General features: G+C 39.4%; 2 protein-coding genes across 15 annotated transcripts in view; one reads left to right on the top strand and one right to left on the bottom strand.

Moving 5' to 3' along the window:
- LOC130915477 (lipid scramblase CLPTM1L-like) overlaps positions 1–14,670 on the top strand; it is a 26,692-nt gene extending 12,022 nt beyond the window's left edge. For 5 of the 8 annotated variants that reach the window (XM_057835543.1, XM_057835546.1, XM_057835542.1 and 2 more), the window contains 5 exons: positions 1,014–1,048; positions 1,428–1,483; positions 1,591–1,635; positions 1,724–1,857; positions 2,059–3,409. In XM_057835543.1, coding sequence (XP_057691526.1) covers positions 1,014–1,048; positions 1,428–1,483; positions 1,591–1,635; positions 1,724–1,857; positions 2,059–2,125 — 337 coding nt within the window. In that variant the 3' untranslated portion in view covers positions 2,126–3,409. Of the gene's footprint in view, positions 1–1,013; positions 1,049–1,427; positions 1,484–1,590; positions 1,858–2,058; positions 3,410–11,945 lie in introns of those variants that run through there. The other 3 variants (XR_009063094.1, XM_057835547.1, XM_057835548.1) reach the window with 3 other exon arrangements.
- LOC130915476 (focal adhesion kinase 1-like) overlaps positions 6,196–14,670 on the bottom strand; it is a 74,879-nt gene continuing 66,404 nt past the window's right edge. For all 7 annotated transcript variants that reach the window (XM_057835540.1, XM_057835541.1, XM_057835535.1 and 4 more), the window contains 4 exons: positions 14,176–14,331; positions 10,868–10,948; positions 10,685–10,770; positions 6,196–7,456 (listed from right to left, as the gene is read on the bottom strand). In XM_057835540.1, coding sequence (XP_057691523.1) covers positions 7,330–7,456; positions 10,685–10,770; positions 10,868–10,948; positions 14,176–14,331 — 450 coding nt within the window. In that variant the 3' untranslated portion in view covers positions 6,196–7,329. The remainder of the gene's footprint in view (positions 7,457–10,684; positions 10,771–10,867; positions 10,949–14,175; positions 14,332–14,670) is intronic.

Below are 14,670 nucleotides of genomic sequence, written 5' to 3'. Positions count from 1 at the left end.
ATTATGAAGGAACCATTCACTATTCAAACAAGGAACTATTTTCTCCACTAGAGGGCACTCATGCTCTTTGGACGAGTAATGCTTCATTTCTGTCATCTTTTTTCTCTCGGCGGAATTCAGTGATTTTTTGGGGGGGGGGTTTCCTTGGCTTAATGTGGTTATGTAATAGGTTATTGTACAGTATAATTGTAACAACAGTTCATAGATATAACTTTGCTGAGAAAAAAATCCCCACCAAAATATTAAAAAAAAAATAATAATAATAAAATATTAAACAAATTTGTAAGCAGTTACTCACAATCCTACTCATTACTTTAGTATTTCTTTCACCAAACACTTTTTTTTTTTTACTTGTACTTAAGTATGAGTTGAGATGACTAATTTTACTTGAGTAATATTATTTTGAAGTAACCCTACTCTTACTTGAGTACAATTTCTGGCTGCTCTACCCACCTCTGATAATTACCCACATTCACAGCTACTCTTACTTGAGTACAATTTCTGGCTGTGCTACCCACCTCTAATAATTACCCACATTCATAACTAAAAATGTGACATTTTTAAAAAGTTCTCTGTTTGTTAATTTGAGTTCTTGTTATAAATTATATACTACAGTATACATTTATAAATATTAGAATGTTATTTTTGTTGTATATACATATATATACATATATATACATATACATACATATATATATACATATACATACATATATATATACATATACATACATATATATATACATATACATACATATATATATACATATACATACATATATATATACATATACATACATATATATATACATATACATACATATATATATATATATATATATATATATATATATATATATATACACACTAGTGTATAATACATATATACTAGTATATATACACACAGTATATCAAGCAGGCCTTGAGAACAAAAGTGTGTTGGGTGGTGTGTGTGCGTGTGTGTACATACAAGATTTTGTCCATGATCAGATGAATGTGTTCCTTTTTGACAGTTACTTCTCTTGGATGGTCAACAGCCTGGTAACAGGTCAGGTCATTTACATTTTCTCATGTTATGTGTGCTAATTTGTGCTAAATCTCCTTCTGCTGTCAATTGTGTGACGCCTCTGCAAGGAGCACAGAAAACCCATATCACGCCTATGCATGAATTGTAAATATGCTTATACTCTTACTTTTCAATAAAAGTGGTACTGTATGTTGAAGTGGTAGAACTACATCTGATTTCAGTTTTTTTTTTTATATTGTGGATAGTTAATACATTTTGCAAATAAATCTAATTAAAATGGTTGAACAACTTTGAATGGAATCATCGACATGTAACAACAGCTACAATGGTGACAGGAAATGCATATTTCAGTTGTGGTTTTTTTTTGGAGTTCATATAAGTAATTTGTCTTATTTCACAGGAGTTTACGCATTTGGTTTCCTGTCTATGGTTCCTCAGTTATTTATCAACCACAAGGTGAGTCCTATTAAAACCTTATAAAGTTTGTTCCCTAACATTTTAAAACTGGAATGCTGTCCTCTTCCATTGTAAGTTAATTTCACAGTATGTGGCTTTCTTCTCAGTTGAGGTCTGTGAGCCACCTACAGGGGGCAGTGTTAATGTATAGAGTAAGTTCTTCCAAATTTAAAAACATTTGTATTCCTCGTATCTGTATTTTTTTAAAACCCATTTTATCGTTTTTTACTTTTATACCAGGGAGTGAACACCCTCGTGACAGACCTGTGCTCTTGCGTCGCTATCCTCTCCTCCTCTGAGGCCTTTTTGTCTTCTCTCCAACTCTCCTGTTTCAGAGATGAGCTCTTTTTCCTCATCTACCTCTACCAGAGAAGGTTAATTACATTTGGTAGTGCTGTATTTTTTTTTTTAACCATGTCAGACTGAGTCCTTTGAAAACTACTGTAAATGGCCTTATTGATGCTAACCGTGCTTCTAATCTGTGGCTGATAGGATGATATTTAACTCCATCTCTGTCTGAATGTTGACGAAAATAACAGCACAGACCTTTATTATCTTGTTTTTTTTTACATCAGGCGTTTCGCTACAAAAGCCAAAAAATCAGAGTGTGGATCTCACAGCAAGAAAGTCAAGACTCAGTGAGTAGGCTGGAAAGCAACCAATCACAAGCAAGACGGTGGAGTCAAGCAGCAGCTACTGATCTTTCGCTCATTCAACGCATCTTTTCAAACATCTCATCAGAAATGCACCTGTAATGTGTAATTGATTTGCTATGCTCCATATGCTGCAGTTAATGCTAATTGACACTTACTGCTCATCATGTTCATTTGATGCACATTTCTATTGCAAATGTAAATAGGCTGAAGGCAAACAGCTGAATATGAAGAAAGTTATGCAAGTATAATCATTTTTAATTTGGAAAGAGGAGTTGCATAGGTGTGTGCTGTCTTTGACTTTTCTCGCAGATTGACTGTATAAATTTACACTTGAAGATTAAACAATGTTATGAGTCCCCTGGCTGAGAGGGTGTCATTATGCAATGCAAAAGAGTTGGCACTTGACAAGAGAAAAGAAAATAACATGTCAGGCAGGCACACAGCACAAGGTGTGCGTCTATTAAAAACTTTGTTCCAGAAAGGAAGTTGCTTTCTTTGGATGATATGACAGACAAAAGAATAACACAAGGCTAGTATCAGTGAATCAGAAAATTTCACAAGTGAAAAACTGCAAGTAGTGCCCCCAACCTAAAAACCTTTGTGTGTGTGTGTGCAATGTATTTATTCAGATTTATCATTGGAAAGAGATACATATGCTCTTGCACCCCTCTTTAAAATATATGTATATGTATTTTAAGCCAAAAGAACTGTTGTGTTTGATAGAACAATATGTGTATATGCTGCCATAGCAGATTCATGGTGCACTAAGCCTCCGAACTATTTTTAATCTTTCCGTTTTACCCTGAAAACCCCCGTTTACAGATGTCGCGCAACCGCTTTTGTTTCAACCTAGCCATAAAAAGAAGGTAAGTAGTTAATTATTCAAAATGTCATTTTTAGCTTAAAATCATTAATTGATGTCTAGTATTCAGATTAAAAAAAAAAAAAAAAAAAAAAGACAAAAAATTATTCACTCGCATATTGTAAACTTGTAAACAAATTACGTTACAATGAAAAATTTGCCGTCTGTAAAAAAAAAAAAAACGTCACGGATATCTACCTCATAACTATCGCCGAATTGTATTTTTTTTGTTACTGTCACATTTCCCCCGATATGTTAGATGATAAATAATCGATCCAAACAAAATAAAAAATTGAAAAATAATGTTTAAAAGGGTACCTGTATGAAAAAGAAAATCTAACCACTCCTTGTTGTCTGATTTCTGCATCGCGACCCTTGTTATATGACCATGTTTCACCCATAAAATATTTTTTTAAAAATCCGGCTGTGGCCATTCACAGCTGTGTCTTGACACTCGGTGATACATGCTACATGGAGTTTTTGGATCGAAACATGGTATGTACGAGATAATATCTCGTTAAAATCGTGGCGTCTTAAATTCTGCTCTCGCCTCAAGTTAGGATTTTGCTGTTAAAAAATTTTTTTTTTCTTTTTTTAAATACCCTCCTGTTCAAAATTTTTCTTTCCCCAGAAAATTGAGTTTTTGAGCTTTCCAATGATGTATCACAAGTGCATATTGGACAATTTTGAAATTTGGCCAAATTGGGGTTCTCAAGGCGCACCTTCAAGTCACCTGAGTGTTTTCCGCCATATAGACCCTACTCACCAACGTCACAGAATGACGTTTCGCTGTATCCGGCCGCCATATTGTCCGTCAGTGTTTATCCGAATTCTCAATGGTTTCAATTTGTCGTGCAATTCATGGAAGCCCCGGCGCTTTCAGACGCTGTAAACTCATTGGATGCTTTGCATAAAAGGCGTTATGTGGAAAAGCTTCCGTCTATCCATTCGCCAGATCCATATTAAATGCCTAAATCGATATTTTTCGACCCGCTGTCTTCGCCCTCTCTGCCTGACATCTGCTACCCTGATATCTACAACTATCTTGTCCACACAAAATCAGCCTATTCTCACGAAAGTTTGAAAAGCTTTAAGAGCAGCATTCTAAGCAACATTACCCCGTGTGACCCTTTACTTCCAATTTTCTAAAATGGCGACAATCAATAAAAAAAAAGTTGACTGCGATGGCCGACGCTTCAAGGATAGGTGGATATTGGACTATTTCTTCAATAAAACACGCAACAACTGTGTCTGCCTCATTTGCTGTTTTCAAAGAGTTCGATGTGACGCAATATTACCAAACAAGACACGCTGACATGTACGACAACATTACAGGGAAGATACGCAGCGAGAAATTATAGCAACTTGAAGCTAGTTTAATTTCACAGCAGCAGTATTTCGCAAGAGCCCGAGTGTCGAAAGAGAACGCCACAAAGATGAGATTGTTGAAATTATGAATTAAAAAAATTATAAAGCAAATGTGACACACAGAAGGGCTTGCTGAAGTTTGTTTAAATATATTACTCTATGTAAATCAGCCAAGGTAGCCCCCCGCATTTTTACCACACCAAATCTGGCCCCCTTTGCAAAAGGTTTGGACACACCTGTTTAACTTCTTTCACTTGGTACCAGCTAAATATTATTAAAAAAAATAATGATGGTGGAAGAAATAAGCATCTTGAATTTGAAACTGTATGTTGTCGGCGATTAGCCTCGCAATGATCTTAATTGTGGTTGTCAGCCCAAAACCCTCTAAATATATATTAAATGCATCTTACCAGATATAAAATGACTACTACATAATCTGTAGTGATCGTTTGGTGCCCAGTTTTCTCGTCGAATTGCAGCAGTCCATCTCGCTCTCCTCTCCGGGTCTCTCGGAATATGGTAGAACTTCAAGTCTCTCCGTCTATCTTCTCTGTTATTGCAACCAACTGCCACACACGCCTTAACCATTTTGATTATTAATGTTAACGAGCAGAAAAACACGCCATAATAGGAGGAATTTACGTAGCGGTAATGCGTCAACCCGACGAGCTGACGGACAATATGGCGCGGAGGCGTGGTTGTGACGTCATGTGAGTGGGGTCTATATAAGCGGCTCACTTACACACGAGTTGCCACAGCAACTGTTTAAAAAGTTAAACAATGACTGACACATGCAGCATAAAGCTTCGGCTTTCCAGCGTCTCTGGCAAGATCAAACCTTAACGTTTGTCAATCATTGTTAACTTTAATAAGCAATTCCAGTGCACTGCCTGACCAAGGAAAGTGGCAGAGCGAGAGTGAGGGACTGAGTAATCGGACCGGGACAGCTCCATAAAATATTGCATTTATTTATTTTTTTAATTGGAAAAAGTTCCGCAATGGACTGAGGGCGTGGCGTTTGAAGCAGCGTGGGATTAATGTACTATGTTTCGAGAGCCTCTGTTGAGAAAGAAAAAAACGCCTTGAGTGCGACTGGATGTGATAGGGCGCGCTCGGGTGGTGGTGGGGGGGGGGGGGGGGGGGTTGTCCCGGTGCCAGGAGTGGCGATGGGGCAGCGTAGGGTCGGTCACCAACGGGCTTACACTCACAAGGGATTCACACGATTACTGGGTTCCAGATTACAGAGCTTTCAACCACTTAGCTTATAGACTCCCCCACCCCCGTCTCCCTCTTGCCCTGGTCAACGGGCCCCCCATGTTGTCAACCAGAAATACATCTAGCTGACGATAGCACCAACATGTTAGTAGTTAGTGTAGATGTTCGATGTATTTCTTGTTGTTGTGTTTCTTTTCTTTATTCTCGTGTTTTTGTCTGTTCCCCCATTACCCCTTCCTGTTCGCTGCTTTTTCTTAATAAATGAGGTATGTTGATGATCACAATGGGAGTATGCCATACTCTCAATGTGAAACATTAAAACTGTTCAGACCAACCTGGCACTTAGACTTCCATTCTCCGTGTCAAACAGCTGAACAGGACAGGTTTAAAAAAAAAAGAGAGGAAAAAAAAAAACTTAATGAAGACTGTCCTAATTCCACTTCTGCATAATTTTTATTTCATTGTTTTTCCTGCTATTTAACAAGAAGGCCATTTAAGACCAGAAGACAAAATAAAAACCAGTGTCAACTAGTACGACTTCTGTACAATTAACCAGTGACGCACACCGGTACACTTTAAAATATAACAACATGAGCAGATTTACACAACAGTAAAGAGATAAAATAGTTTATTTTACATTTGTAACCCTACTTCACCCACAGGTTGATTGGCTGGCTAGACGTGATAATCAAACCTGGGTCAAACTACTCGATTCATTTTGGTGCTGTGCAAATATGCTCTCCTCCATACTATTTGTCACGACACGCGTGAACTTTTGTGTTCATTTTGTGAGTTTGCAAGATGACGTTCCAGTTATGTGGCTCAGCACGTCAGGCCGGGGATCTTCTGCAGGTTGCACGAAGGTTGCCCTGGTCAAGTTCATTTGCATTCGTGGTGACTCTGTGACACTGATACGCCGATATGATGGTGAGGGAGAAGGTGAAAGCGTGACAGAGCCGAGACGTTGTTGGAAAACAAATGTCGGGTACTCCTTTGCGGGCCTTCCTCACCCACCTTCATCATTATCCTCCACTGTGATGCTGGGATGGAACTGTGTAGATATGTTTATGAAGAAGACTGCGAGTCAAAAACGAAGCAAATAGACATTATAACCCACAGAAGCAGTCAATGAAGAGCAAACTCAGTGAGATCTGAGGTAGCGTCTTTGAAGTCTTTTATACTGCTCAGACTGGAGCTGAATGAGGAAGACAACAGGAAGTGAGTCAGTGAGAAGCAAAGAAGGAAAGAAAATGAAGTTTTTTCCCCGTTAGTGTCTTGTATCATGTCTTTCGTGTTGTGATGCTATAAATAAAAAAAGGGTGAAATAGGGGAAGAAGAACAAAATACTTTGTTTTTCACATGACGAGAAAAAAACTGTTGCCATGCTGGAATCTCATCCTTGTGATATGATGAAGATCAAGAAGAGGCTCTGATGGCTTGGCTTACTCCAACAACCGGATCTGGATTGGACCCAACAACATTGATAGCGCTGGGCTCATGGTGTTCTACTTGAAAACCACCATTCCTCGTTCTACCAGTTTAGTCCGCAAAGAGCAATGTTGACAAATCCCTGATTCAGGAATTGTTTTTGCTCAGTTCTTTAAAAATATCTCACAGTGGTGCAGAGTTAAATAAGGGATCAGCTCCGTGGTTACATTAAGGGGCCGTGCCCCACTAGTCACTTGTTGGATGGAAAGTTCCAACAACTCTCACTGATCAGGAAGTATAAGGATCCGGATGTGGGACTAGTGTGGGCGGGACTGGGCCATCATCTTGAGCCGGGATTGATCGATGACATCCAGCAGATTTTTGGCATCCACAGCGAGTGCGTGAGCTGCGGTTAGCATCTGCTTCTTGTAATCTTGCTGAAGACTGAATAGAATACATCGTAAAATATATATGAGTTATCACAGGAAGGAAAGGACATAAAACACCATCTCATCTTGAAAGAAAACTAGTCATGCCAGTACATTACTTTGAAGTCACTCTACTAATTTAATTTAATTTATTCAAATGTACTTCAACTTATATAAGGACAAGTGAAGTCATAATTTTCAGAGAATCATTTTGTTGCTCTACTATTTTTTTTAGAGAAAGTTGCAGTAATATTTAGCAAAAAATGTCAATCTGTGAGGATAAAATTGTAATATTTTCCTGTATACTGCTAATTTAAGACGGTGATTATTAACACAAAAGATTTTCAGTAAGCGGCAGAACAATTAAATACTCTTCCACTAGATGGCAGAAGGTACAAATAACTGGTGTGCCAATCATTATTTAAAGCAGGTGCACATTTATGGTACCATTTGTGTTTGGTATAATGCCTATTATTGGGATATACAGTGGGGCAAATAAGTATTTAGTCAACCTCTAATTGTGCAAGTTCTCCCACTTGAAAATATTAAGGAGGCCTGTAATTGTCAACATGGGTAAACCTCAACCATAAGAGACAGAATGTGGAAAACCCCCCAGAAAATCACATTGTTTGATTTTTAAAGAATTTATTTGCAAATCATGGTGGGAAATAAGTATTTGGTCACTACCAAAAGTTCATCTCAATACTTTGTTATGTACCCTTTGTTGGCAATATTGGAGGCCAAACGTTTTCTGTAACTCTTCACAAGTTTTTCACACATTGTTGCTGGTATTTTGGACCATTCCTCCATGCAGATCTCCTCTAGAGCAGTGATGTTTTGGGGCTGTCGTTGGGCAACACGGACTTTCAACTCCCTTCACAGATTTTCTATAGGGTTGAGATCTGGAGACTGGCTAGGCCACTCCAGGACCTTGAAATGCTTCTTAAGAAGCCACTCCTTTGTTGCACTGGCTGTGTGTTTGGAATAATTGTCATGTTGAAAGACCCAGCAACGTCTCATCTTCAATGCCCTTGCTGATGGAAGGAGATTTTCACTCAAAATCTGTCGATACATGGCCCCATTCATTCTTTCCTTTACACAGCTCAGTCGTCCTGGTCCCTTTGCAGAAAAACAGCCCCAAAGCATGATGTTTCCACCCCCATGCTTCACAGTGGGTTTGGTGTTCTTCGGATGCAATTCAGTATTCTTTCTCCTCCAAACACGAGAACCTGTGTTTCTACCAAAAAGTTGTATTTTGGATTCATCTGACCATAACACATTCTCCCAGTCCTCTTCTGGATCATCCAAATGCTCTCTAGCGAAACGCAGACGGGCCTGGACATGTACTGGCTTCAGCAGGGGGACACGTCTGGCTGTGCAGGATTTGAGTCCCTGGTGGCGCATTGTGTTACTGATAGTAGCCTTTGTTACTGTGGTCCCAGCTCTCTGTGGGTCATTCACTAGGTCCCCCCGTGTGGTTCTGGGATTTTTGCCTACCGTTCTTGTTATCATTTTGACGCCACGGGGTGAGATCTTGCATGGAGCCCCAGATCGAGGGAGATTATCAGTGGTCTTGTATGTCTTCCATTTTCTAATAATTGCTCCCACGGTTGATTTCTTTACACCAGTACTTCTCAAATGGTGGGGCGCGCCCCCCCAGGGGGGCGCAGAGCGATGCCAGGGGGGGCGCGAGTGACCTCGGGGAACATGCTTTTTTTTTTTTTTTTTTGCCGTACTAGAATAAAGTGTACTTGCACATCCACTCCGTGGGTGGCAGTGGCGCTCTCATTTTCAAAGTGCGTGCAGTATTTTTGAAGTAAGCAAGAGCACACGGAAGAGACTCATGCAGAGCTGGACTCACGCAGCGACCCACTGTCTTTCTCACGTGTCCGGCTGAGAAGTGCCGTTTTCGGCTTGGGATCGTCACGACCAACGCCCTCACCTACGGTTCTCCCTCGGCCGCCGAGAATGCGCTTTTTTCGGGCCGTTTGCCTTTGACTTTTAATATAGTGGGAAATGAGGAAAGACCACTGTTTACTGAGTCTAAAAATGATTATAGCGGAGAAGCCAAATCAGTTAAGACGCCACTTAAAGACATTAGACCTCAATCTCATTGACAAGCCGCTTGATTGTTTTTCAGCGAAAATGTGCCGAATATTGCCAATTGTCACAATCGTCCCGCTTTGTCAGTGTTATATCAGTAAACCAGTGAGCACTGTGGTGAATCAGCGAAAATAAAAACTTTCCTTCTGTCCAGAGACCTTTTTCCCCCCTTCTATTTTGTTTTTTTTTCGGTCAAATTTTTTGGCATGTTGTCCTGAAGAGGAAATGTTTCTAATCAATTTGAATTTGTTATTATTTACTGATTTTATTACATTTTATTTTTCAGTTTCAAATGGTCAAAAATGTACCTTGAGTGTATTTTTACAGTTTGGATGTGACTTTTTTTTTTTTTTTTTTTTTTTTTAACTTCAGGCAAATTGATGCGCATTAAGTCTTTTCTGTTACAAGCAACACAATGTTAAAAAAGTTATACTTTATTATAAGTTGATCTATGTTACTTTTTTTCTTTAATAGAAAAAAAAGGACACAATGTTAGGCTGAGGCGTACTTATAATAGTAATATAGACGAATGATACTATTTACAGTGGCGGCAGAGAGTTGGGGGGGGGGGCGCGAAACATTTACGTCTTCCTTGGGGGGGCGTAACAGAAAATAATTGAGAAGCACTGCTTTACACTAAGCGTTTTACCTATTGCAGATTCAGACTTCCCAGCCTGGTGCAGGTCTACAACTTTGTCTCTGATGTCCTTCAACATCTCTTTGGTCTTGGCCGTAGTGGAGTTTGGAGTGTGACTGACTGAGATTGTGGACAGGTTTTTTTTTATACCGATAATGAGTTAAAACAGGTGCCATTAATTCAGGTGACGAGTGGAGCCTCGTTAGAAGAAGCTAGACCTCTTTGACAGCCAGAAATCTTGCTTGTTTGTAGGTGACCAAATATTTATTTTCCACTGTAATTTGGAAATAAATTCTTTAAAAATCAAACAATGTGATTTTATGTTTTTTTCCACATTCTGTCTCTCATGGTTGCGGTTTACCCATGTTGACAATTACAGGCCTCTCTAATCTTTTCAAGTAGGAGAACTTGCACAATTGGTGGTTGACTAAATACTTATTTGCCCCACTGTAAATGAAAAGTTAGAAATTATTCCATATCATGCACTGTGATGTGATGATCTACCTGGTCATCACATACTGCTGGGCTAACTTCATTTTCCCAATCAGCTCTGCCAAGTCAGAGTTTAAGAGCTTCTGTGCCATCTCGATCTGCAAAAGAAGGATTTATTGTACAATGGTGATATAATACTGAATGTATACAGACATTGTAGTTGTACATGTAAGTGTGAAGAGAGCATGTTGTTACCTCTCTGTGTGTGCTGGCTGGCAATTGAGGTAGGGTCTCATCTACGGTGGCCAACAACGTCCTCAATGCAAGGCCCACATCCTCAAAACAAGACACCACAATATTTTTTCACTGTGAGCCTCAAAATGCAGGTGTTTACCTCCGATGATGTCAATAGTATCCAAAGAACAGTAATTCTTATTTATCAGTGACTTTGACATGACACAGAGAGTGCGATTCAAGGTTTAGGCAGGCATAAATCTGAAGATCTCAGCAAAAATCTGAGAGAAATTCCGAGGTACCAACGTAGGAGAAAGGAGAGCTTTTACACTTGTGAAAACAGCAACATTAAAAAAAAAAATATTACGGTAATATCATTTAAATTCATTTGAAAATACCAACTTTGGCAATTTTCTGCCAAATTGTTTGATCTGATTTTTCAAGCAGTGATTGTCAATTATTATTATTATTATTATTTTAACACCAAACACCACCTCAAAAAATACTTGGCTCTCCAAGTACTACTGTAATAGCCAATAATAAAATTCATTAATGCAGAAGGTTGAAATGCTCAGAGACAATGAACGAACATAATTCTAACACTACAAATATAGCACATATTTTATTTACCTAATATTATTGTAAGCCACAGTAACAGTTTCAATAATAAAACTGTTTAAATAGAGTAAATACCTGTATCAAAACAAGTATTCGTTTAAACTGTATCAAACATATGTGAAATAGAAATTGCTCCAAAAGAAATATTTGAAAAGAAACCAATTTAAAAGAATGTGCTTTTATTTTAAACATTAAACAGGATTATAATGGATTAAAAATCTTCAGGCTGTTTGAACATGTAATTCAGTGATTCTTTCATACACCACTAGGTGGCACTCGTACCACAGTTTGAGAACCGGTCACAAGTAGGAGTCATACAAAATGTGTAATATTAATGTTAGTAATCACACAAATGTTGATAACACATATTAAAAACAACTGGTACTCAGATGTCCTCTTTGTAAGCAACAACGCAATGTTCTCTAATGACAATAACTTCGCTATTACCATCAACAATCTACCGATCTCTCCCTCTACTCAGGTTAAGAGTCTGGGTGTCATCCTCGACGGCACGCTCTCCTTCCGCTCCCATATCAACGACATCAACAGATCAGCCAACTTCCACCTTCGCAATATTTGTCACCTCCTCCCTTCTAACACCCGCCATACCGCTTCCACTGTTGTCTGTAGTCTAGTCACTTCCCGGCTCGATTACTGTAACTCACTGCTCTTTGGTCTCCCAAATAAGTCCCTCCAGAAACTGCAGCTCCTCCAAAACTCAGCAGCACGCCTCATCACTCGGACCCCCACCACACATCACCCCCATCCTCCGTCAACTTCACTGGCTTCCAGTCAATCAAGGATCAACTACCAGATCTCTATCATTACCTTTAAAGCACTCCATGGCCTGGGCCCTTCCTACCTATGCAATCTCCTCTGTATTAACCATCCCCCCGTTCACTTCGCTCCTCCTCTATCCTCCACCTTTTCGGTCCCCGTGTCAGTCTCCCCACCTTCGGTTTCAGAGCTTTTAATTACTGTGTCCCCCCCAGCTCTGGAACTCCCTCTTGGGCTCACACAAAAATACACATGGTCCCAGGCTTCAACTGAGACAGTATGCTTTGGTCAGGTGAGACAAAGATTGAGCTTTTTGGCAACAAACACTCTAAGTGGGTCTGGCGTGCCACAAAAGATGCGCATGCTGAAAAGAACCTCATACACCACAGTGAAGTATGGGGTTGGGTCAGTGATGCTGTGGGGCTGTTTCGCTTCCAAAGGCCCTGTGAACCTTGTTAGGGTGCATGGCATCATGAATGCTTTGAAATACCAGGACATTTTAAATCAAAATCTGTTGCCCTCTGCCCGAAAGCTGAAGATGGGTCGTCACTGGGTCTTTCAGCAAGACAATGACCCTGAACATATGGCCAAATATACACAGAAATGGTTCACCAGACACAAAATCAAGCTCCTCCCATGGCCATCTCAGTCCCCAGACCTTGGTTTGTTGGCAAAAGGGGGTTGTACAAAGTATTAACACCAGGGGTGCTAATAATTGTGACACACATTATTTGATGTCAAATAATTTTTTCTTTATGTGGGATTTTTTCCTCACTGAATGAATGCACTTGTATTGAAGGTTGGATTTTTCTCTTTTTTTCCATTAAGGTTCCATAATATTTTAATTAAAAAAAAAAATTATTAGAAGCTAAAAAACACATCTTTTTCAGGGGTGCCAATAATTATGGAGGGCACTGTATATATCTACCCTCTCACTTTTCAAATCCAGGGGCAGTTTACATGGCGACTCTGCGACACAAAGACGCAATGACTGAGTAGCGGAATGGCTTCGCGTGCATATGGTGTTGGCGAAGACGATAGGCGAAGACGAAAAATTCTGAATCCTGCCTCCAAAGTGGAAGAATTCGATTGCGGAGGATTAAGGGGGGCTTGCTCTGCATGCATATCAAAGGCTCCTGCTGCGCGACACCGCGCCGATAACGTCAGCACTCGTACACGTCACATTGGGCGTGCGCAGCGATGCTACTAAACGTTAAAATCAGCAAATATGGCGGAATGTAGGCTTTAATTTAATATCTTAATAATATTTTTAAATTAAATATGTTGAATGTTTCGTTTTTGTGCCTTTTTGAACAAAAGAAAAATGCCATTGCTTCGAGTGGGCTGGCATATTTTTTTCCGGGCTGAGGAGCTTGGTGGGGTCAAAGTGCATCATTCGCTGTCGCCTTGTGAATCTGCACTGCCCCCTAGGGCTTAGCATGAATACTACAACGTTTTCATGAGGAATTGCGACATTGTTCGAATGGAGACAGTCCCATATAAATGCAAATTTGAAATTTTTCGTGTTCTCGGAGAGTCACCATGTAAATGGCCCCCCAGACTCAAAACACACCTGTTTACTCTTTCTTACCCACCATGATCCTTATCTCGGTTTTATCTTGACCTCTTAAATTTTTATTTACTTTTATCCTGTTTTTAATGTAATTTTATGATTGTTTTGTTATTGTTGTTGAACTATTGTGTTCCCATCTTTCTTGTGAAGCATCTGCGTGTCTTGAAAAGCGCTATAGAAATAAAATGTATTATTATTATTGTGACTACCAAAATCGCAACATTTTCTATACGTTCTACAACACTTTGACACCTATTGACAATAGAGCACACAATCTGGAACATATACTAATATTTTAATGCATGCTATTTGAGATCTTGGTAGATCAGGATATGAAACCAACATAATTTATCTCTCTTACCTTGACCATTGGAACATACTCCTCTGGAGGAGCTGGCTGAATCTTGCTCGACATCTCGATCACAGCTTTAACCAATCCGGTCACGTTCTCGTATACCTTGTCGTTAGAACGGTCCAGATTGGCGGTGGGTGGAGGGCTGATTTCTTGGGGTTGTAGCTGAGCCAAGTCAAATACAAACATTAATGAGTGTCCAACATGTGAGTAAATACATTCACAACTAAGACAAACATGGAGACAATACGGATGAGGTATGAAATATGAATGTTTTATGAATCGTAACCTAACGAGAAAAAACTAAAACCGTGAACTCGGGGTATGCAGATCTGAGCCAAGACTGTAAAGTCCTGAAAATGATCATCATACTTGTTAGATGAAAAATTTACTACACTAACGAATGTAAACAGTGTATTTTCTGTTCTTTGACCTATTTGCCAAGTTTCTTTGGAACCAAATTAAATTGAAGCATGTATGAAAGTGGACTAAATTGTGGACTTG

Source organism: Corythoichthys intestinalis, chromosome 4 (genome assembly GCF_030265065.1).
Source record: "Corythoichthys intestinalis isolate RoL2023-P3 chromosome 4, ASM3026506v1, whole genome shotgun sequence".
Taxonomy (NCBI): domain Eukaryota; kingdom Metazoa; phylum Chordata; class Actinopteri; order Syngnathiformes; family Syngnathidae; genus Corythoichthys; species Corythoichthys intestinalis.
This window is presented reverse-complemented; position numbering and strand designations above follow the sequence as displayed.